This window comes from Mauremys mutica, chromosome 18 (assembly GCF_020497125.1).
Source record: "Mauremys mutica isolate MM-2020 ecotype Southern chromosome 18, ASM2049712v1, whole genome shotgun sequence".
Lineage (NCBI taxonomy): Eukaryota > Metazoa > Chordata > Testudines > Geoemydidae > Mauremys > Mauremys mutica.
Window position 1 is genome coordinate 6,624,696 of NC_059089.1, and position 21,023 is coordinate 6,645,718.

Here is a 21,023-nt window from a genome sequence, read left to right on the forward strand (position 1 = left end):
CCCCAGAGCTGGCTGCAGGTCAGCGGGGAGAGGGTTCCTGGCTGTCTGGCAGGTGCTCTAGGAATGCTCTGTGCCTGTCCCCACCTGCTGGTCGCCTGCCCATTCCCATGGGCTCCCTAACCTCCAGTTCCAACCCAGGCACGCTGAACCTAAAGATCCAGCACGATGGGGAGCCGGAGACGGTGCTCTGGACCCAAACGGGCTCTCATGGCAGCACGTGGCACCTGGGATTCACAACACTCAGTCGCCAGGCTCTCCAGAGGTACCGGGTAAGGCCCCCGAGACACTGCCTCCTCCCTCAGTGCTCAAGGCTCTGCCGCGGCACGTGGGGAGTCACTGCAGAGCCAGGGGTAGGACTCCGGCCTTGCTGGCCCCAGTGCCATGCTGGGTCACCGCCAGCCCCTCCTGGACTGTGCCTGCCCCCATGTCTGTACAGCACCAGGCACACTGCTGGCACTCAGTGAGTGCCAACAGCGAGGCTGTGCCACACTCCTGAGCCTAGGGCACTGCCATGCAAGCTCCATAAGGCTTTGTGCTGCTCACCCAGCCACAGGGCGCCTGGGCTGCAGCCCCGGCAGCAGCTGCTTCGGGGGGTCACTTGGGCCCAGCCCCTCAAGGGTATTTAGGTGTCTAACTCCACAGATTTCTGTGGCTGTTGGGCTCCTCCCCAATACCTGTGAGGACCCTTTATCCTGTCCCATGCAGGCGTGGTGCTGACATGGCGCCCTCCAGTGGTGAGCATAGGCAGAGGCGGTGACAATGGGGGCCGTGCTCAGTGCTGTGTGCCTCTCTCCTTGACAGCTGATCTTCGAGGCTCTCCGTGACGGGTACCTGGGGAACGTGGCCCTGGATGATGTCACCGTGCGAGCTGGAGCCTGTGGTCCCCAGAAGTCCTGCTCGTTCGAGGCCAATGCCTGTGGCTTCTCCTCCAACTGGCAGTACACCTGGGCACGGCAGAGCAATGCCACGGGCACTGCCACCGCCGGCCCTCCCACTGACCACACCATGGGGACAGCCCGAGGTAATGCAGCCCCTGTGCTCCTGCAGCGCTGTGGGGGCCTGTCTGCCTTCCCTGGGCCTGGCAAACAGCCACTGCACGCCGCCTGCAGCACAGGACCCTGGCCAGCCACGAAGGTGCCATGAGGTGCAGGGGACTGATTGCAGAACACAGCTCTCCACATGCCCATGACTGATGGTCGGGCCCATGGCTGTGCCTGGCACACTGAGCTCTGCAGAAAAGCTGGTCCCCCAGGGGAAACCACGTGTGAGTGGCTGGAATGCTGCAGCATGGACGCTGCAGGGCAGGGCCGAGGACCAGGACACGGGACAGGAGGGGGATGGGTGAGCAGGGAGCGCCTGTGGCACTGCCAGGTGGGGCTGAGCCAGTCCATTTCCAGGGCACTCCAAGGTGGCCGTGCTGATCTCCTGGGTTCGTGGTTCCACTGAGCCAGTGCAAACAGCCAGGGTGCTGTGTTGTGGCTGGCAGGGACCAGTCACACCTCCCCGGCCTGAGGGGTGGGCTAAGGCAGGTCAGGCACCAGATTAAGGGTCTTCTAGCCTTTCGAAGAGAAGATGTGGGGGCTTGCTCGGTAGCTGGCACTGCAGGGAGAAGACAGGCCGGGACTGGAAGGAAAAGGGCACTCCAGGGACCCAGGTGGTGCTGAGCATAGAAAGGGGCTGGGAGCAGGGCCGGAGGGCGGGTGAAGAAGTCCCGAAGGGCAGAGGAAACTTTCTGTTTGGTGGGAACGTTTGAGTTTGGACTCTTGGTTTTTTCCCCCCTGTCCACCCCGGGGTTATGTTTGTTGTAAGATGGCTGGAGGGCTAAGCCACAGCTCCACCCCAGACTGGTGTGTGGCAAGCTGAGGGCACACACCTCGGGAAGAGAAACTGAGGCAGGGAGTGCTGGCAGTGCCATGCTGGGCCAGTAGGGGGTGCAATAGAGTAGTCATGCCCCTGTGACAATCCCATTGTCTTGGACTCCAGCAGGTGCCTGGTCGGGTAACAGGGAGAGCTCTGTCAGCCCGCATGGTCTGTGCTGGTTCAGGTGCACTGGAAGATGCAGTTATTCTCTGGCTTTTCCTTATGGTGGGCCTGCAGCCGGGTCCCTTCTCTGGTTGGTTGGAGGGCTAGCAGGGTCTGCCCAGGGCTGGTGTTGGGGGGGGGTGTCCATGATTGTGCCCCAGGCCCAGGGGTCTGCCCTGGGCAGGTGCTGGGGGGTGGGCATCCATGGCTATGCTCAGGGCTCTGACCAGGGCTGGTGCTGGGGAGTTACCCACACACTCTAGGGCACCCACCTTTACCCAGTTCCTAGGGCTCAAGGTGTAACCCAGTTGATTTAGGCACCCCCAGCCTTACCCAGTTCTTAGGGCTCAGGGCCGGTGGTGGATTTACTGTCAAACGAACCAACAACAGGGGCCCCAAAATGCAAGACAAATCTGACAAATGACTGAATTTAATAAGCGTTGGAGGTTGCGAAGCGGTCCAGGCTTTCCGCATTCTGTGAACTTATTCTGCAAACTATGCTCTAAATGGGGGGGTTTTGAAGTAGTCTAGCAAAGAATTTCGCTTTGCCATTTTTTCGCTGTCTCGGCAATAGCATAACAGCAACTAAGGGAAACTGTCATTTGCCAATCAAAGTCTGTCTGCTTGACCAATTATCCAATTGAACAAAAGCACCCTCCCCCGCACTTTGCAATGATGCCCGTGATTTGTCACTAGTATGTAATGGTTCAAAATCCTGTTTATACAGAGCCTGATAAAAACGCGGGATTAATGGTGTTAAAGCTAATTGGGTCCACGGCCCACCCAGCCCCTGCTCTTTCAGACATTTTTAATCTGCCTAAAATCTAGGTCAGTTTTTTAGCAATAATGAAGTGACACACTGAGTCTGGCAGTCAAAAACGCAAAAAAATGAAGGCAAGGCAAGAAGACGACGCTAAGCAAAAAGACAGTTTGTCATCTTATTTTAAAAAGCTTGAAGTATTGAATAGTGGAAATTCATCAAAAGTATGGGCGAGGAAACATCTGAACTATCTGATCACTTGCCGAGTTGTGGGGATACCACAAAAACTGCAAAAGTTGAACTTGTGAACTCTGAAGTGACAATGGAACTACAAAATATTGGTAATTTTATCAAAGTAAGGGAAGAAACCTACCCTGAAGACATTGCATTATGGCCAAAATCTGTTGCATTGGATATGATAGACTATTTCTTAGTAAATAAACCAAAAAAACATAGGTAATATGGAAAATTTGAGAAAAGAGTATGAGGTTGCACGATGAAAGCAATTTAGAGGCCTTCATGAGTCCCGTTTTCTGAGGATGAAGAAAAATGAGAATGCAGTTGATTTTTTCGGAAACCACTGAGGCAGGCTACTGTTATGTTTGCAAATTATTCCCTGACCAAAGTGAAGGAAAACAAACATTTCTCGACAGGCACTCTAATTGGAGAAATGTTGCAAGACATATTGCTGATCATGAAACTTCCAACGCTCATATTAATGCTATGTGTAAGTTCGTTCAAAGGTGTAAATTATCTGGAAGAATTGATTCTGTGTTATCGGATCAGTTTGAAAAGAAGTGTTCTTGTTGGAGGAAAGTGCTGAGATGTGTTGTTGCCATGGTCAAACTGCTGTCTTCTTTGGGACTACCTCTAAGAGGACACAATGAGACAAATTGGAGAAATGGTCTGAGGTAAACCGGGTGAAGTTTAATAAAGACAAATGCAACGTGCTCCACTTAGGAAGGAACAATCAGTTTCACACACACAGAATGAGAAGAGACTGTCTAGGAAGGAGTACGGCAGAAAGGGATCTAGGGGTTATAGTGGACCACAAGCTAAATATGAGTCAACAGTGTGATGCTGTTGCAAAAAAAGCAAACGTGATTCTGGGATGCATTAACCGGTGTGTTGTGAGCAAGACACGAGAAGTCATTCTTCCGCTCTGCTCTGCGCTGGTTAGGCCTCAGCTGGAGTATTGTGTCCAGTTCTGGGCACCGCATTTCAAGAAAGATGTGGAGAAACTGGAGAGGGTCCAGGGAAGAGCAACAAGAATGATTAAAGGTCTTGAGAACATGACCTATGAAGGAGGCTGAAAGAATTGGGTTTGTTTAGTTTGGAAAAGAGAAGACTGAGAGGGGACATGATAGCAGTTTTCAGGTATCTAAAAGGGTGTCATCAGGAGGAGGGAGAAAACTTGTTCACCTTAGCCTCTAAGGATAGAACAAGAAGCAATGGGCTTAAACTGCAGCAAGGGAGGTTCAGGTTGGACATTAGGAAAAAGTTCCTAACTGTTAGGGTAGTTAAACACTGGAATAAATTGCCTAGGGAGGTTGTGGAATCTCCATCTCTGGAGATATTTAAGAGTAGGTTAGATAAATGTCTAGCCAGGATGGTCTAGACAGTATTTGGTCCTGCCATGAGGGCAGGGGACTGGACTCGATGACCTTGAGGTCCCTTCCAGTCCTAGAATCTATGAATCTATGAGTCATCATTGTCAAATCAAAAAGGTAATTTTTAACCTGCCTTGAATATGTTAGTGAATTTGACGATTTCTCAAAGAACATTTGAAAAATGATCAGTATTGTGACTCAGGGAAGACCAACTTTTTAATTCACCAAACCTATGATGAATTCATCAGTGTAATGGCAGAGCGGCTCAGAAACCAATTCACTGATGAAGTAAAGGATGCCAAGTACTATTCCATAATAGTCGATTCAACACCAGATGTGAGTCATGTAGCCCAATTAACATTAATGTTAAGATATGTGACCGGCAATGGTGAAGTTGTAGAGTGTTTTTTTTGTTTTGTCCCACTAAAATCCCACACTTCTGAATGTCTAGAGACAACTGTTTTGGAGGTAATTGCAAATTTAGGTTGGTACATCAAAAATTGTCCTGGGCTTTGATAAAGTTGCAAATATGGCAGGAAAATATTCAGGTCTATGGTCAAGACTGAACGATGCAAGCCCCTCTGCTTTATTCATACCATGTTCCAGTCATTCTTTAAATTTAATCTGCAAAGCTGCAGCCGAATTTTGTGAGGGAGCTACACATTTTTTTGACTTTGTTCAAAACGTGTATGCCTTTTTTCCGGTTTCCACGCATAGATGGAGGATGCTACAATCACGCTTGGAGCAGGCAAATGAGAAACATTTGACAGTCAAAAGAATTTGTGACACCAAGTGGTCTGCTCGTGCAGATGCTGTTTTGGCTTTGAAAATGAGCTATGATGATATAAAGAAAACCTTATTTGACATAGCCACATCAAATGATGAAAAACCACATGCAAAAACTGAAGCAAAATCCTTAGCAGGAAATCGCTGCAAAAGGTTGATACAATTGTTAACCTCAGTTAAAAGTTTTGTCATGGAAGTTCAAAATGAAACAGAAAACAGAAAATATAGGTTCCTCTGATATATCTGATGAGAAGTGTAAAAAGGCAGGAAGTTATTTTTTGATTAAACTAGACACAATGAAATCAATTTAAAAGGGAAAGAGAAGATCATCGTTGAGACCATCAATGTTATTTGTGACACACTAATAGTGTAATTGCAGAGTAGAGGTGAATCTAAAGAAAACTGTTGATTTATTTTGCATGTTTTTTGACAGAAGTATGGATGAAAATGCTAAAAGCATTAGACAGTAAGAAATTAAGGGAATTTTTTTGAAGATGAAGTGAAACATTTCATTCATTTTATCGAAAATGGTGAGGGCTGTGCTTCGAGTTGTATAGATTTGTATGTGATGGTTTGCAGGCAACTTTTCCAAATGTAGAAACCATTTTGAAAATATTTTTAACAATACCTGCCACAAATGCTGCTGGTGAACGTACTTTCTCTGTATTGAAACAAGCTAAAAATTATTTGCAAAATACGATGAGTCAGGAACAATATTGACAATTGAAAGTGCCTCTTTACAAAATATTCCTTACGATGACTTAATTGATGATTGTGTGTAGAAAAAAAGCTATCTGAATAATGTTTTTTTCCAGATTGAATAAGTTTCTTCAGAGGAAGTTAACTTTTATTTTTCCATTCATGCATCATCTATACTTTTTATTTTTAAACTTTTTTCATGTTAGCGTAATGCAAATACAAGCTTTCATCTAGACCAGAAGTTCTCAAACTGTGGTCTAAGAACTCCACTCAGGTGGACCAAGGACAGGTTATTAAGTTTTTTTCCATAAAGTGCTCTTATCCAAAGCACTTTACAATAGTTAGCTAATGGTACAAACAACATTTGGAAAGATCATTAAGTGGTCCGCCGAGACCCTCAGCAATTTTCAAGTGGTCTGTGAAAAAAAAATTTAGACTACAAAAACAATCAAGGTACCTCACTTTATTTTCATTTATTTCCTATTACTTATAATATAGGAGGAGGATGAAGACAAAAAGAATGAAAAATGGTGGGGAGATAAGAGAGAATGTTCTTTTTCTTGGCTGGATCCTGAGGGTCGGGCCCTGAAAATGAAGCTGCGCACAGGGCCCCACTAACTCTAAATCTGCCACTGTTTAGGGCATAATCTTTTGTGGATTTGCGGGGTCTTTTACCAGTGAAAGAGCCTTACACAGTAATATCCTTAACCTCTGTTAACAGCTACCAAAACAGAACACACTTGCTAAGCAGGCACTGCTCAGCACTCCCAATAAGGCAGAGGAACTTTTCCTGGTGGACAGGCAGGATCAGGTCATCTGGGGACTCCAGCTTCTGCAGCTGTAATTAGCAGGGTGTTGAGGTCCGGCAGCTCTGATCTTGGGCTGTGTCCTGGAGTTGGTTCCAGTCCAAAGAATTTCCTTTTGGACTCCAGTTTACATAGTTAAACTTGAGTCCTGCTTAGCTGTGCCTTAACCAACCATTTTACTAAAGTTTACAAAATAATTCTTTGACCAGTCCTAACATATTGTGACACAGTTCTTTACTCAACGATACCCTGCCATCTTGCTTGATTTATACATTGCAAAATTAGTTATGTAACAGAAACAATCAAAGAACCAGACAGAGACCGTTCAGCTAAACACTAGATAAGTCTGGGTTTATGTCACTGAGGTGATGGAAGTGACCCTCCCTGACATTCTCTGTTTCAGCCCCAGGGGTTGCAGGACTCTGGAGCTGGCAGCCAGCGGGGCCCTGGCGGGGTTCTAGTGACAGGCGACAGGGGGCCCCTTGCAAGGTTCCAGCAACAGGTGACAGACTCCTGAGAGGGCCCTCCTCGGACCTTGGGCGGGGGGGACGGGGACGCCTCCTTTGAGCGGCTGGAGGTGCCCCATTTTCTCTTTGGGCAATATGCTCACAGGGGAATCCAACAGCTCCCAGCCACCAAGGGGTCAGGTTTGGCTTTAGGCCGATTCTCCCCGATTCCCAGGAATTGGGCCCCACGCCTAAGAGGGCCCCACGCCTTAGGCGCCATCTTAATTATTTTTTTTACTCACCCGGCAGCGGTCCTCTCTGGGGTCTTCGGCAGCATTTCAGCGGTGGAGGGTCTGCTCTGGGGTCTTCAGCAGCAGGGGTGTCTTTGGCGGCGGGGGGGGGGGGCCTTCGGTGCCGCGGAAGACCCGCAAAGGACCCCCTGCCGCCAAAGTGCCGCCGAAGCCCCGGACCACCGCCGGGCATTCGAATCGGGCCCCGCAGTTAATAAAGCCGGCCCTGAAGGTGGTGGGGGAAACCATGGAGCTGCAGCAGCAAAAGTCACCGGCAGGTCACAGCTCCCATGATGAATTTTTGTTTATTGCCTGTGACCTGTCGGTGACTTTTACTACAAATAACCATGACACAATCTTAGCCTTAATAATAGAGAAGTAGGGACCATAAAGGCAAAACAATACAGAAGAGAGATTTCACGACCCACAACTGCAGCTAAGTGATTCCTTGCCGGACAGAATGCCAGAAAACGATGTTTTCTTTAAATATCTTAAGAGATTCCTTGCTTAGCTGGTGATGGTGGGTGCTGTTAGGACAGGAGCCTTCTCAGCAGCCTGATGTGACATTGTTTTAATGTAATTTAGAGGGAACGTGAGGATGTGACTTTCTGCTTCTTGGCTCCTGGCTGCTGCTCTCCTAATATGGCTGCAGAAAAAGGCCTCAGACCTTACCGGGGAGAGGGGTCCATGGCTGTACCCCATCCCCAGGGGTCTGACTGGGGCTGGGGCTGGGAGGGATGAGGGGGTCCATGGCTGTGCCTTGTGCCCCTAGGTCTGACCGGGGTTGGTGCTGGAGGGTCCATGGCTGTGCCCTGTGCCCAGGGGTCTCGGTTCTAGGCCTGGAGTGATTAAGTGACTCTCTGCCAGGCTGTTGGATTTTGTTTTCCACAGGATATTACATGATTGTCGATACCAGCAAGAGCTTCCTGCCCCGTGGGCAAGCAGCCACTCTGAGCTCTGGGCAGTACAGGCCCCTGACTGGGCCGCAGTGCCTGGGCTTCTGGTACCAGCTGAGCCCCAGTGACCCAGGTGAGCCCGGAAGCCCCACCCCTTTGATCCCCTCGGGCTGGCAGGTGCAGAGATGCTGGGCAGTGGAGGGAGGAACAGAGGCTGTAGAGGAAGGCCGGTCTGCAGTTGAAGCCAGGCCTGGGAGTCAGGAGTCCTGGGTTCTGGTCTCGGCTCTGCCACTGTGACGCAGGAGGGAGCGGGGTGGATTGATGTGGGAATGTTGTTTAGTTTTACTGGGATTGTCTGCATGGGGGAATGGGAGAGCAGGGGGTGACTGTAGGTAGGGACGGTACCTGAGCCAGGAAGGGGGGTGGGGCGAGTGACACCTTTGCCCGGGAAACTGGGCAAAGGGAAAAAAGAACAGGAGTCCTTGTGGCACCTTAGAGACTAACAAATTGTTCTCTCAGGTGCCACAAGGACTCCTGTTCTTTTTGCGGATACAGACTAACACGGCTGCGACTCTGAAACCTGGACAAAGGGGGAGGGGGACAGAAGGAGGGGGACAGCCGGCTGGAGGGGTTTCTGGTTTCAGTTTGGGGCTGGCTGGGAAGAGACAGGGAACCCCAAGGCTGGGGTCTAAGCTCCTTGCCCCCCTGAGGGACCTGGCTGAGGGGTCCTGGTTGTACCCACAAGCCCTGCTTGGGACTGTGTCCTGTCGTCTAATAAACCTGCTGTGTTACTGGCTGGCTGAGAGTCACGTGAATCGCAGGAAGTGGGGTGCAGGGCCCTGACTCCCCCACACTCCGTGACAGCCACACACTTGCTGGGTGAGCCACGGCCCTTCTTAGGGCTTGGTTCCCTCGCGGTAAACTGGGCATCCCAACCCCCCGCCCGTGACCTCACAGGGAGTGTGAGTAGGAGAGTGGGGAGCTTGGACCCAGGAACAAATCCCACTGGTGCCCAGGTGAAAGCTCCCACTAACACTGCCAGTGCCATGGGCTTGGTGGTGCCACTGCTCCCTGCCCTCTGCTCCAGTGGGTGGCCCTCAGGAGATGTCACCTGTCTCTGGCTTTTGCTAGGTTCTCTGACGGTGTTTATGAAGGAGAAGGGGGTGCAGCGGAGGCTGTTCAGCGTGAGCTCAGTGCAGGGGGACGCTTGGCGCTATGGTAAAGTGACTGTCCAAGCGGCTGAGGACTGGCAGGTGAGACAGCCATGGGACCTGGTCCCTGACTGGCGCTCTGATGTGCTGGCAGTGCCTCTAAATAACAGGGTGATCAGTCAGATCCCAGCCTGAGTCAGAGAGGAGCTCCAGAGCCCTGGCGCCCTAACCCTGGAAGCCGCTCTCGGAGCAGAGATGTGCTCTGAGGGACTTCCCCAGCCCCGGCTACTCCGCGGGCAGCCATCCGTGGGTGGAGGCTGGACTGGGCCTGCCAGACCTGGTGAGGGGAAGGAAGGGCAAGTCCTCCATCGGAGCTGGGTTCTCATCTAGCCTAGGTAGGTTTTCCACCACGCACCTCCCTGTGGCCAGCAGGGGGTTGGAAGGCTGCAGCAGACCTGGGCTATCCTGGGGCACCAGGCTGTGGCTGCCTGGCTGAGACCCGTGGGGTCTATCAGGCTCTGGGAGATGGGGCAGACCAATGCCATGGGTGGGCCTGGCACCTCCCTTCCAGGCTGCATGAGTGTCCAGTCAGCTCTGGCTGGGCCTCCGGCCTGACCCTGCCCCTGCTCCCTGCTCTCTTTGGCAGGCCGTGTTCGAGGTGGTGAGTGCTGGGGGTGAGCTCTCCTATGTCGCCCTTGATGATCTGCACTTGAAGGCCGGCAGCTGCCCAGAGCCAGGTACGGGGCTGGTAGTGCCCAGGGCCCACCGGGGCTGGTGCTGGCCAGACACAGCTCTTCAGGGCCGGGCAGTCTGGCTGGGGACGGGGAGGGCGGCCCTGCAGCCTGAGCAGGGGGCAGTGAGGGGAGAACTGGCTGCAGGGGGTGGGTTCAGCTACACGGGCAAAGGGGGACAGGGCAGGGGGATGTTGAGGTGAGGACTGAGGGGGGGCGGTTGGTGCAAGGTGCCAGCCAGCACCGCGCAGAGTCTGGAGCAGCCCGAGGTCCCTCTTTGGCGCCTGCCTGCGGGAGGTCTCTGGCTGGCTTCTCTCTGCAGCTCCTACAGGACCCCGGGGAGGGGGGCTGTACCCTAGGACAGGTCCTGGCCAGTTGTGTGTCAGTGTCAGAGTGGAAAGGCCAGGGGTGGCTGTGACACATGTACGCTGCTGTGCGCGGCAGGGTCAGACAGGAGCTGGCCCCTACCAATCCGAACATGGCGGCCAAGGCAGGGTTGGGAACCTGCTGCTCTGCCCAGGTGCGGCAGGTTTGTATAATTTTTGGTGGTGCCCAGAACGGGTCCAAGTCCCGCCCCCTCCCCAGCCTTGTAAACCGGTATGTATTTTTAAAAATAATGGACTGGAAACAGTAAGCACTTAACAGTGTCCCTATATTGCACAATGTGGGGGCGGGGGATGAGGGCTCTGGGATGGAGCAGAGGGTTGGGGTGCAGGGGGATGAGGGCTCTGGCTGGGGCTGGGGATGAGGGATGTTAGGGGAGCTCAGGGCTAGGGCAGAAAGTTGGGGTGTGGGGGGATGAGGGCTTTAGCTGGGGATGAGGGGTTTGGGGTGTGGGAGGGGGCTCAGGGCTAGGGTAGAGGGTTGGGGTGCAGAGGGGGTGGGGGCTCTGGCGGGGGCTGGGGCTGAGGGGTTTGGGGTGTGGGAGGGGGCTCAGGGCTAGGGTAGAGGGTTGGGGTGCAGAGGGGGTGAGGGCTCTGGCTGGGGTGTGGGCTCTGGTGGGGGCTGGGTATGAGGGGTTTGGGGTGTGGGAAGGGCTCAGACCCTGCCCCAAACATTGGTGGAGCCAGGACCCTGGGCCCTGAATTTGCTGGAGCCCGGGCACCACGGGTCCATATTACTCACAGCCCCTGGCTCTGCCCCAGGCCAGTGGAAGGGGACAGTGACCAGCATTTGGTGACCGGCATTGCAGGTTCTCGTCCCAGCCCCACGTCGCCCCATGCCTGGCATTGCCCGCTCCCCTGTGGCACAGGCCAGAGCTGCCATTGTGCCAGCCTGAGGGAGCCGCCCCAGGCGCAGTGGCTCAGCTGACCCACCTCGCTAAACGCAGCGCTTCAGACAGCAGCTTCATTGGGCTTCTCCTACCTCTCGGGACAGTCACATCAGCTACTGCCACTGGGGCCAGGGCTGGAGGCTGGGGGGCTCCGAGCTTCCTCCAGGGCACGAGGTGCTGGCGGGAGGCAGGGGGCTCATGCAGTACCACATACAGATCGATGTAGCTGTACATGGAGGGGTTATAAACCCCCCTCTCCCTCCAGCATCTGCTGCTGGCCACTGCTAGAGACGGGCCCAGGCTGGAGGGGCCAGAGGCCTTCCCAGCCTGGCAGTTCCTGTGTTCCCAGCACAGATTTACACTGGGGGCAAGGTGATGACTGGCCCCTGCCGCTGTTTTCCTGTCTAGCAGCCCAGGCTCGTAGGGACGGGGCTGCCCAGAGGGGTCTTGCCAAGGGCCTGACCCTGCACTCCTCCCACTGAGAGCAGGGCGGGCCCAGAGGATGCCCTGGTGGCACCAGGAGCCGTGCTCCTGTAATGGGACAGGGGGTCTCTTGCTGGCAGGTTCCTGTGACTTTGAGTCAGACACTTGTGGCTGGACCAGCGCCTCAGACCGCAGCCTGGGCAGCTACGCCTGGGGCTGGAGGAGCGGGGCCAGCCCGGGCCCCGAGGTGGACCACACGCTGGGCACGACAGCAGGTGAGAGGCACTCTTGGCCAGGTAGGAGCGGAGATGGGGCTGCTGGGTGGAGGCATCCGGGGTGGGGGTCCTGACTGGCCTGGGGCGGGGGGGGGTCGAAGGGACCCACACACTGATGGGCAGGGATGGGGAGCTGGGCAGGTAGCCCTCACCATGCAGCCCTCCTGGGAGGGGGTGGGCAGCAGAGAAGGGGGCTGGGGGGCTCAGGGTTTGGGCAGGGAGGCTCCTCATTTCAGGACAGTGTCCTGGGCTGCGGTGCGGGGGGCGGGGCACCACCCCCGTGGCGCTCTGAGCCGGGCTGGGGGGGGCACCACCCCCGTGGCGCTCTGAGCCGGGCTGGGGGGGGGCGCACCACCCCCGTGGCGCTCTGACCCGGGCTGCAGTGGGGGTGGGGAGCAGTGAGCCCTTCTGTGGAGTCTGACTTCAGGTTTCTAGCTGGGGGAACTGGGGCCCACTGCAGGGAACATGGAGTGCAACACCTCCCACCCATGGGTACCTGGGCAGATCCGCCTGTCTGGGTCTGGCCAGGCTCCCGTCGCATGCTGTGTGCAGCTGCCAGGCCTGGCAGCCCTGGACTCTGACACCCTGTTTCTGCCCAGCACCAGCCCAGCTCAGGAAGCAGCAGGGCACATCCCTGCCCTTCTGCACCAACGTGGCCCTGCCTGTGGACCCCTTGGGGGTGAGGGGCCCTGTGGCTGCCCGCGGGGGAAGGGCGTGTCCTGGGAGTCCCCGCAACAGGCCGGTGAAGCAGAGCACTGCCTAGGACTCAACCAAGGGGCTTGGGCAGGGTCAGATCAGGAGCCCTGGGCCACGGTGGGCAGAAGGCCACAGGGAGATGAGGGGTGGGCAGACCCGACCCGGCCTGCAAAAGGAGGTTGGCACTGCACTCCTGCTGATCTCCCCCACAGGTCGCTACGTTTACTTTGATGCCAGCGTGCTGGGTCCCGGGGGGAACGCCGCCTGGCTGCTGAGTGAGCACCTGCCCGCCACCACGGGCGCCTGCCTCCGCTTCTGGTACCACATGGACTTCCCAGAGCACTTCTGTGAGTGACGCCTACTGCCACAGCCTGGGGCCTTCACCCACCTGGGGGGTGGCCAAAGGGGCAGGGCTGGCGCGTGAGAGGCAAAGGGCTGGGGCCAGCTGATCCGCAGTCATTGTGCTCCTCCAGCTGGGGAGACGCAGAGCTCCCACCGGGGGCTAAATCCTGGGCCAGAGGGAATTCTCTCAACAGGCTGATGAAGCCAAGAGCAACGTGTCAGCCAAGCTGAGGGCCGGCCGGGCTGGTCTAGGGCCCGGGGGCACTAATTGTGGGGTGGCCCCCACCCCGCCGGTTAGAGCAGCTGCACAAGGGCTTGGGGGGCTTGTGGGCAAGATGGTCGGCCTAAGCTGGTCTGCCTGGGCAGCGGGACTCGTCCCTGCCTGCTGCCCTGGCCCAGGGGCTCCAGCCAGCCGAGCTGATGCTGCGGGGCGGTGATGCTCAGGGCTGGTGCAAGGATGTTTCGCGCCCTAGGCGAAACTTCCACCTTGAGCCCTCCTCCCTCCCCGAGCCCTGCAGCAGCTCCCTGCCCCCTACCCTGCCCTGAGGTGCCCCCCCGTGGCAGCTCCCGCCCTGGGGAGCCGTGCAGCAGCTCCCCACCCCAGCTCACCTCTGCTCCACCCCCTCCCCCTCTGCCCTGAGGTGCCCCCCCACGCCACCTGTGACAGCTCCCCCCCCCCGCCGGGGAGCCATGCAGCAGCTCCCCGCCCCAGCTCACCCCTGCTCCACCTCCGCCCCGAGCACGCCGTCGCTGCTCCACTTCTCCCATCTCCCAGGCTTGCGGCGCCTAAGCTGATTGGCACCGCAAGCCTGGGAGGCAGAAGTGAAGCAGCGACGGCGTGTTCAGGGAGGAGGAGGAGCAGGGGTGAGCTGGGGCGGGGGGGTTCCTCTGCGTGCCACCCCCCGCCCCTTACTTGCTGCAGGCGCCCTCCCCGTGCCCCCCTGCCCCAGCTCCCTCCGCCTAAATGCCAGTGGCAACCGGGCCGGCTGAAGATCCGGCTGCCGCGGTCACCGCCGAAGAAAACGCCCCCCCCTCCCCCCAAATCCTAGTGCCCTAGGTGACCGCCTAGGTCGCCTAATAGGTTGCACTGGCCCCGGTGATGCTGCACAAGAAGGCAAGTGTGGGGGTTGGAGCTGGAAGTCAGGACTCATGGGTTCTAGTCCCAGCCCTGACACTGACTGGCTGTGTAACCCTGGCAAGTCACTGCCCTCCCCATGCCTCAGTTTCCCTCTCTGGTTCGGGGGGGGTGTGCTCAGGTTTACCCCCCAATGTCTGAGCTGCTCTGGGCCCTGTGAGTGGTGGGGTTAGCCCAGGCAAAGGCTGAGCTCTGGGCTGCTTTCCCTGGGTGTCTGCATTGACCGTGGCCCCCGCTTCCATCTCTGGAGCAGACAGCGGCGAGCTGAGGGTGAAGCTGTACAGCATGGCAGGGGAACTCACCGTCTGGTGCGCCCGAGGGCACCAGGGCCACGGCTGGCGGAACAGGACCATCTCTGTGCAGAACACTGGGGAGTTCCAGGTAATGGTGGGCGGCTGCCCAGAGCTGCCTGGAGAGCGTTGGCATGGCTCTGCCAGCAGATCTCCTGCCACAGCCCATGCAGCACTCCCACTGCTGGAGCTGGAGCGCTAGTGATGGAGGAGCCCACCTGCTGGCTCACCATGGGAGAGTCAGGCAGGTTGAGTGCTGGGGGCATCCCTGGCCTGCAAGCGGGCACCTGGCACTGGGGCGAGCTGAGCGGGGCAGGCGCAGGGTGTCCCTAGCCTGTGAGCAGGCCCCCCACCACCAGCCTTTGCCTTTAGAAATGTGGGTAGTGCACTCTGAGCCCAGGCCCAGCCAATCCACAGTGAGGAGTAAGAGCAAGTACCACGTTGTGAGACTTCCCTGGGGTGCAACCTGGAACTGGGGCACCGCTGAGCCCTCTGGGCCCCCTCTCCCACTGTGAGGCTGTGACAAGCTGCAATCCCCTCCAGGACTTGCACTCACACAGCCCCACACAAACAGGGACACACCCAGCTGCAGTTACATGAAGGTTTCTCTTAGCCACTCATGAACTAACTACAGAGAGGCGCCAGACAGTCCCCTCCAGCTCCTCAGCCTGGGCCCTCAGAACTGTCCTGTCCTGCCCTGGTCAAAAGCCTGGCCAGCGTAAAGTTTATTATCCAGGCCACCCCTCCCTCAATGTGGAGATCATATGCACAGGCTTTTATTAACTGAGCTAAGGGTTTTCATGCACTACACTCAAACCACACTGTTTTTAGGTAAAATATAAAACAGCTTTATTAACTACAGAAAGCTTGTTTGTAAGTAATAGCATACGGATCAAAGTTGGTTACCTAAGAAATAAACAAAATCGCAATCTAAGTTCTATACACTGGACAGGATTTGGATTAAGCCGTGTCTCAGCCTGATAGTACAAACAGTCCCTCAATCTTCCATGCACAGGCTGGGCTTCCTTCTTTCCCGCCTGGGACCCCTCCTCAGTTCAGTCCTTTGCTTTCCAAATGTCTTTCCAGGTGTTGAGTTGTGGGAGGAGTGAGGCCAAAGGGTGATGTCATTTCCCCCTTTTATAATTTCTTCCATGCAGAGGGAACTTCTTTGTTCCAAGTAAAGTCCCCAGTACAGTTTGTAGAAAACTACAGGCACAAGATGGAGTCCAGTATGATATGATCTAGTCACATGCCCTTGCATGCTTCAACAAGTCACGGCAGGGACCATTACCCATATTCTGCCTAGAAAGTCACAGGAAAGACCGGTTTCAGAGTAGCAGCCGTGTTAGTCTATATCTGCAAAAAGAACAGGAGTCCTTGTGGCACCTTAGAGACTAACACATTTATTTGAGCATGAGCTTTTGTGGGCTCCAGCCCACTTCATTGGACGCATGCTGTATGTTCCATTCTATGCATCCAGTGAAGTGGGCTGGAGCCACGAAAGCTTATGCTCAAATAAATGTGTTAGTCTCTAAGGTGCCACAAGGACTCCTGTTCTTTTCACAGGCAAGACCATTAGGTGAGGCTGCCCATTGTGTTCACTGATGGGCTGTTACCTTGAATAGGTCATGCACAAGGTGCTGGCTAGACTAGATGTAAACTAACTTGTGGGAGTTACCCAGGAGCAGGCACATGTGAGCTACTGATACAATGCTCATAACTCCAGATACAAATAGGGTGACCAGACAGCAAGTGTGAAAAATCAGGACAGGGGTTGGGGTAATAGGCACCTGTATAAGATAAAGCCCAAAGATCAGGACTGTCCCTATAAAATCGGGATGTCTGGTCACCCTAGATACAAAGGTGAGACCTGCACACAAATGGGATAATCAGACTCAGCAAACCGTAACTTTTCCATTGACACCTCCCAGGACAGGTGTTGTAGAAGATGCATCATAATGACACCATAATCCTATCAGTGTGGGGACTATGGAGCGCAGTGTCACACACGTGTCTGTGCGTTTGTGAAGCAGGGGCCCTAGGGCTGGTGGATGCTGCCCGTGCAGCTGGTTGCCCCAGTGGAAATAGCCCAATGGAACCAACCTGCCCCCCGCCCCCACCCCCGAGCAGGTTGAGTTCAGTTCCTTGCCAAGGCCGTTTGTCTTTAGCCCCTGGTCACAAGGTGCCATTGGCTTAGGGGGCAGTGGGCTCTCTCCACGCTGCAGTCAGGCCCCTGCTCCTCTCCTGGCTGGGTGCTGCCCCAGCAGCCCTTCCTCTGGAGTGCCCTCCAGTGCTGGGGGCTGAGCACCCCCTCCCCTGGGTGCTGTGCTGGGGCTCAGGCTGGATTCCCGCTCTCCCTGCAGATTGTCTTTGAAGTGGCCAATGGCATGTGGCCTGCCGGGGGAACCATCGCCTTGGACGATATCACGTACCATGCTGGAGAGGGCTGCCATGGCGACGGTTTGGGCCAGATGGAAGGTGAAGCCGATTCCAACCCAGTCAGAAGTCGGAGCAGCTGTGCCTTCAGCAAGGCACTACTGCCGAGCACCCCTATTCCCCACCCATCTGTGCGACCCATGGCACAGCCCCCATTGGACAGGGCAGGGTGGGGCGGGGAGTTGTGGCAGAGAAACGAGTCACCTGACTGGACAGGGAATTAGAGGCAGAGTTGGGCATAGGACCCAGGAGTCCTGACTCCCTGCCCCTTTGCCTTCAGCACAAGAACATCCCTTTCCCCTTCTGCTTGTACGCTGGCCCGCCTGGAGCTCTCGCCCTGGCACGCAGCGGTGGGCTGCTCTCTCCTGCTGCCGCTGGGGGAGGCCATGTGCAGGGGGGAGGAGAGGCTGAATGCTCTTCTGGGCCTGCTCTGCCACGGGGGCTCCCTGGGCAGGCAGGGAGGGGGAGGGGCACCCGGGTGCTGGTCCTGTGGGTGAGCTGGGAAAGCAAGGCCAGCAGCCGGGGGGGAGGGGCCTGGGCTGGAGCTAGTCCCTGCTCTCCCAGGAGGGCCCCTCAGAGCGAGGCCACTGAAGGGTTAACGCTGGCAGTGATAGTTACTGCTGCCTTTGGCCACTGCTCGCCCTTGTGCTCTCAGGCGGAGTCAGGCAGCTGGGGATGTCAGGCGGGTGGGGGAGACGAGCAGCAGGGACCCCATGGTGCAGATTGAGCCCCTGAAACCAGGTGCTGGGGCCTAGCTCACCTCACTGGTGGCGATGGTGCAGGGGCCTGGCCCAGCACAGCATCTTCCTGTGCTCAGCACCCGCTTCTGCTTGCAGGTGGGACACCTGCCCCAGGCGCTGTGGCTGCCGCGGTGATTGGCAGCCTCCTGCCCACGGTCTGCCTGCTCCTGCTAGCCTGGGGCATGTGCTGCTGGCGGAAGAGGAGGGCGGCAGCGGGCAGGATGCCAGAGGAGAGGGCCGCCAGCCAAGGCTTTGACAACATCGCCTTTAGAGACGTAAGGAACCGCAGCTCACTCTGCCTGGGCTTGGGGCTGGGGTTAAGTGAAGGGCCACTAGGGGCTTTGCTGCTTTATCCAGCCGCTGCCTTTAGAGCTTGACTAGGAGGGTGCCGGGGAGGAGAGAGGAGATGCATGACTGACCACTGCCACGCTAAGGCCCTCTCCCCACCCCCACTGCCCAACAATGCCAGCTCCCACCGCATTGCAGCTGCAGGTAATCTGACACCCGCCGGTTCTTTGGCCCTTTTCACTCCTGCAGGACTAGAAACTGCTCGTGCTGTGAGTTCCCTGTGCAGCTACCCCGACACAGACTCAGCAGGGAGGCTGCACCCAACCCTGCCCCAGCACAAGGACCAGGCCTACCCCAGAAACACCCCAGGGCCCTGCCCATCCCTGCCAGATGCGGCCAGGCAGGCTCCAAGTGTGGAGCGGGTTAGTGTGGGGCAAGCTGGGCTCAGGGGATCTGGATTCACAGGGGCTTGTTGGGTAATGGAACTCTGCAGGGGGGTCCAGGTGAAGGTGGTTGGGGCTCAGTGGGGGAGGTCTGGATTTGGGGGGGGGATAGAGCTCAGCAGGGGGAGTATCCATATGCAGCTGGTTGGGACTCGGTAGGGTGGGGATCCAGGTGCAGGTGGCTTTTCAGGGAGGTCCAGGTGCAAGGGGAGTGGGGCTCATCGGGGCAGTTCTGGGTGCAGCTCATCAGGACAGTCTAGGGATGAGGGGGGTCGATGCACAGGGGTGGGGTGGAGCAGATCCCTGTACAGGGATCCCTCCTCCTGCGGCTGAGGAGCAATGGATGCAGGAAGTGGGGGGGGGGAGTTTTCAGAGCTTCCTCCAGCCAAGGGAGAAATCTGGGGGGTGGGTCTGACGCAGCCCCAATGCCATGCAGGGGAAGTGGAAGTCCCATCCTCCGTAGCCCAGCCAGGACTAGCACCTGAGCCCAGGGCAATGTAGAAGCCATCAACCAGGTCTCCTCCAGGCCCGCCTCCTGCCCCAGAGTGATTTACCTCTCTTGTGGCTGCCCTAGGCACCCAAAACATACTGCTAGGAAGGGCTGTATGACCGCTCTTGTGGCTTCCCTTGGCTGCTGCAGCAGAAAGTCACTTTTCTGTAGAGAAGCTAAGAAATCTGCAGCAGACAAATTCTGTGCATGTGCAATGGTGCAGAATTTCCCCAGGAGTAAAGTTGAGCAGCTTATCAGCTTTGGCCCTATGCAGTGATACAGCAGCCAATGCCAATGGTGGAAGGATGCCCAAGACCCCTCACTGACTGCTGGCTAGATGGGAGCTGTGAACCCCTCAAACCCTCCTCTTTAGATCAGAGCAGGAGGTGGTAGTAGACACCACAACCATCAGTGCTGATTGATGTTCTTCACCCCATGGCTATTACATTTTCCTCCTCTTTGAGCTGGCTGGCAGGGAACAGTCCTACACTTCATTAGATGGGGCCTAAGCTAATTACAACCAATTCCTGCTCACCTTTAATTCCAGGACAGGGTCACTATAACTCCACTACCTGCAGATGAGGAAGCAGAACCAGATGTGAGCCTCCCAAAGTAGGCACCTGCTTGTACTGTAGCTGCACATACAGAATGAAACATGGCTTCTGCAAGGCCTCCCACGCCTCCAGCAACATTGGGCTCAACTTGCAGCTCCAAGGCTACTCTTGAAACGGTTTTGGCTATTGACTAAAATGGAAGCTTTTGTCTCAACTAACAAGGTCAGCTGGAGGGAGGAATACAAGTCCCTTTTTGAACTTAGAGTGTGAACAGATCCTGCATAACAACTTCCTGAAGCATGTTCAAGAGAGTCCATCAGTGCTGTCATATTCTTGCAGTTTCCCCATATAGTATTGCCCTTTCCATATGAAGATCTGTCCCCTTGATTTTATCTAAAATAAAATGAATTCTATAAACGTCAGATTTCTGAAGACGACTGTGCAACTTAGTCTGTGTTTCAGTCTGTTCCACACAATTGTCTGCGGTCACAGATTTTAGTTGAAGCACTGCCTCCAAATACAACACAGCTATTCTCTATTGTTCTCTATTTTTCTATCCAAGACTAAGTATACTCCAGCTATTTAACAAATGCCTTAACCACTACACTAAGGCACATCATGACATCATCTGGATTAAAGCTATTTCCTTGTTCTTTCAAAGGCGTTTTCATAAAAATTTGTACTCCAAGCTCCTCACTTTTCTGTAAAACCCATTCACCATACTTCCACATTAGTGCTTGGTTTGAGCAGAAGGTAAGAATTCTATTTTATACTCATAAAGGTCCAAATGTGTAGAATCTTGAATGTCTTCATTAACTATTTTAACCCATAACTGAAGTGCTGCAGCATCCTGACCAGTGTAGTGATACAGGAGTCTAAGCGCAAAATCCTGTGTTTCTCTCCAGCCAAGTAGCACTATCTGTCAGAAGACAGAAATTCTGAGACCAGTCGATCCGGAAGGCTTTCATGATTAGCCTCTGCATATAGCTTGAGCACAGCTGTAGCAATGTCTTCCTTGAAGCCATTTGCAACTTCAGTGCTGTGGCCTTCATTCAAATAACTCAGGAGGAATGGTTTGCACTTAGTCATCTTCTCCTGATCCCCTTAGGCCAGCTGGTTTAAATCAGCGTACTTGTAAAGAGGCTGATGAGACCGTATGAATGAAGAGGAAGCAGGCAAAAGAAAGGGGTAGAGAGTGATCAGCTCCCAGACATCAAGTCGGTCGCTTCTGAAGAGTTCTTTTGCTTCTAGGAACTGAAGCTGTGCAAAGTGAATCTTGGAGCAAGCAGGTTTTATACATTTGTACATTACCTGAAATTTCTCTTTGGAATATTCATAGAAAATTGGGAGTGGAAGAAATCTCAGGAGGTCATCTAGTCCAACCCCCTGCTCAAAGCAGGACCAACCCCAACTAAATCATCCCAGGGCTTTGTCAAGTCAG

At 55.0% G+C, this 21,023-nt stretch overlaps 1 protein-coding gene and 1 pseudogene across 1 annotated transcript in view; one reads left to right on the plus strand and one right to left on the minus strand.

Annotated features, from left to right (window-relative positions):
- The window catches only part of MAMDC4 (MAM domain containing 4), a 56,860-nt gene extending 37,148 nt beyond the window's left edge, over positions 1-19,712 (plus strand). The window contains exons 19-29 of the mRNA XM_044993120.1: positions 139-269; positions 802-1,021; positions 8,311-8,448; positions 9,447-9,568; positions 10,113-10,203; positions 12,034-12,168; positions 13,077-13,211; positions 14,595-14,722; positions 16,995-17,109; positions 17,904-18,082; positions 19,576-19,712. Of these exons, the coding sequence (XP_044849055.1) occupies positions 139-269; positions 802-1,021; positions 8,311-8,448; positions 9,447-9,568; positions 10,113-10,203; positions 12,034-12,168; positions 13,077-13,211; positions 14,595-14,722; positions 16,995-17,109; positions 17,904-18,082; positions 19,576-19,644 (1,463 nt within the window). The 3' untranslated portion in view covers positions 19,645-19,712. The remainder of the gene's footprint in view (positions 1-138; positions 270-801; positions 1,022-8,310; positions 8,449-9,446; positions 9,569-10,112; positions 10,204-12,033; positions 12,169-13,076; positions 13,212-14,594; positions 14,723-16,994; positions 17,110-17,903; positions 18,083-19,575) is intronic.
- A 273-nt stretch (positions 19,713-19,985) lies between these two features.
- Positions 19,986-20,914, minus strand: LOC123352677 (annotated as a pseudogene).
- Between the last annotated feature and the right edge of the window lie 109 nt (positions 20,915-21,023).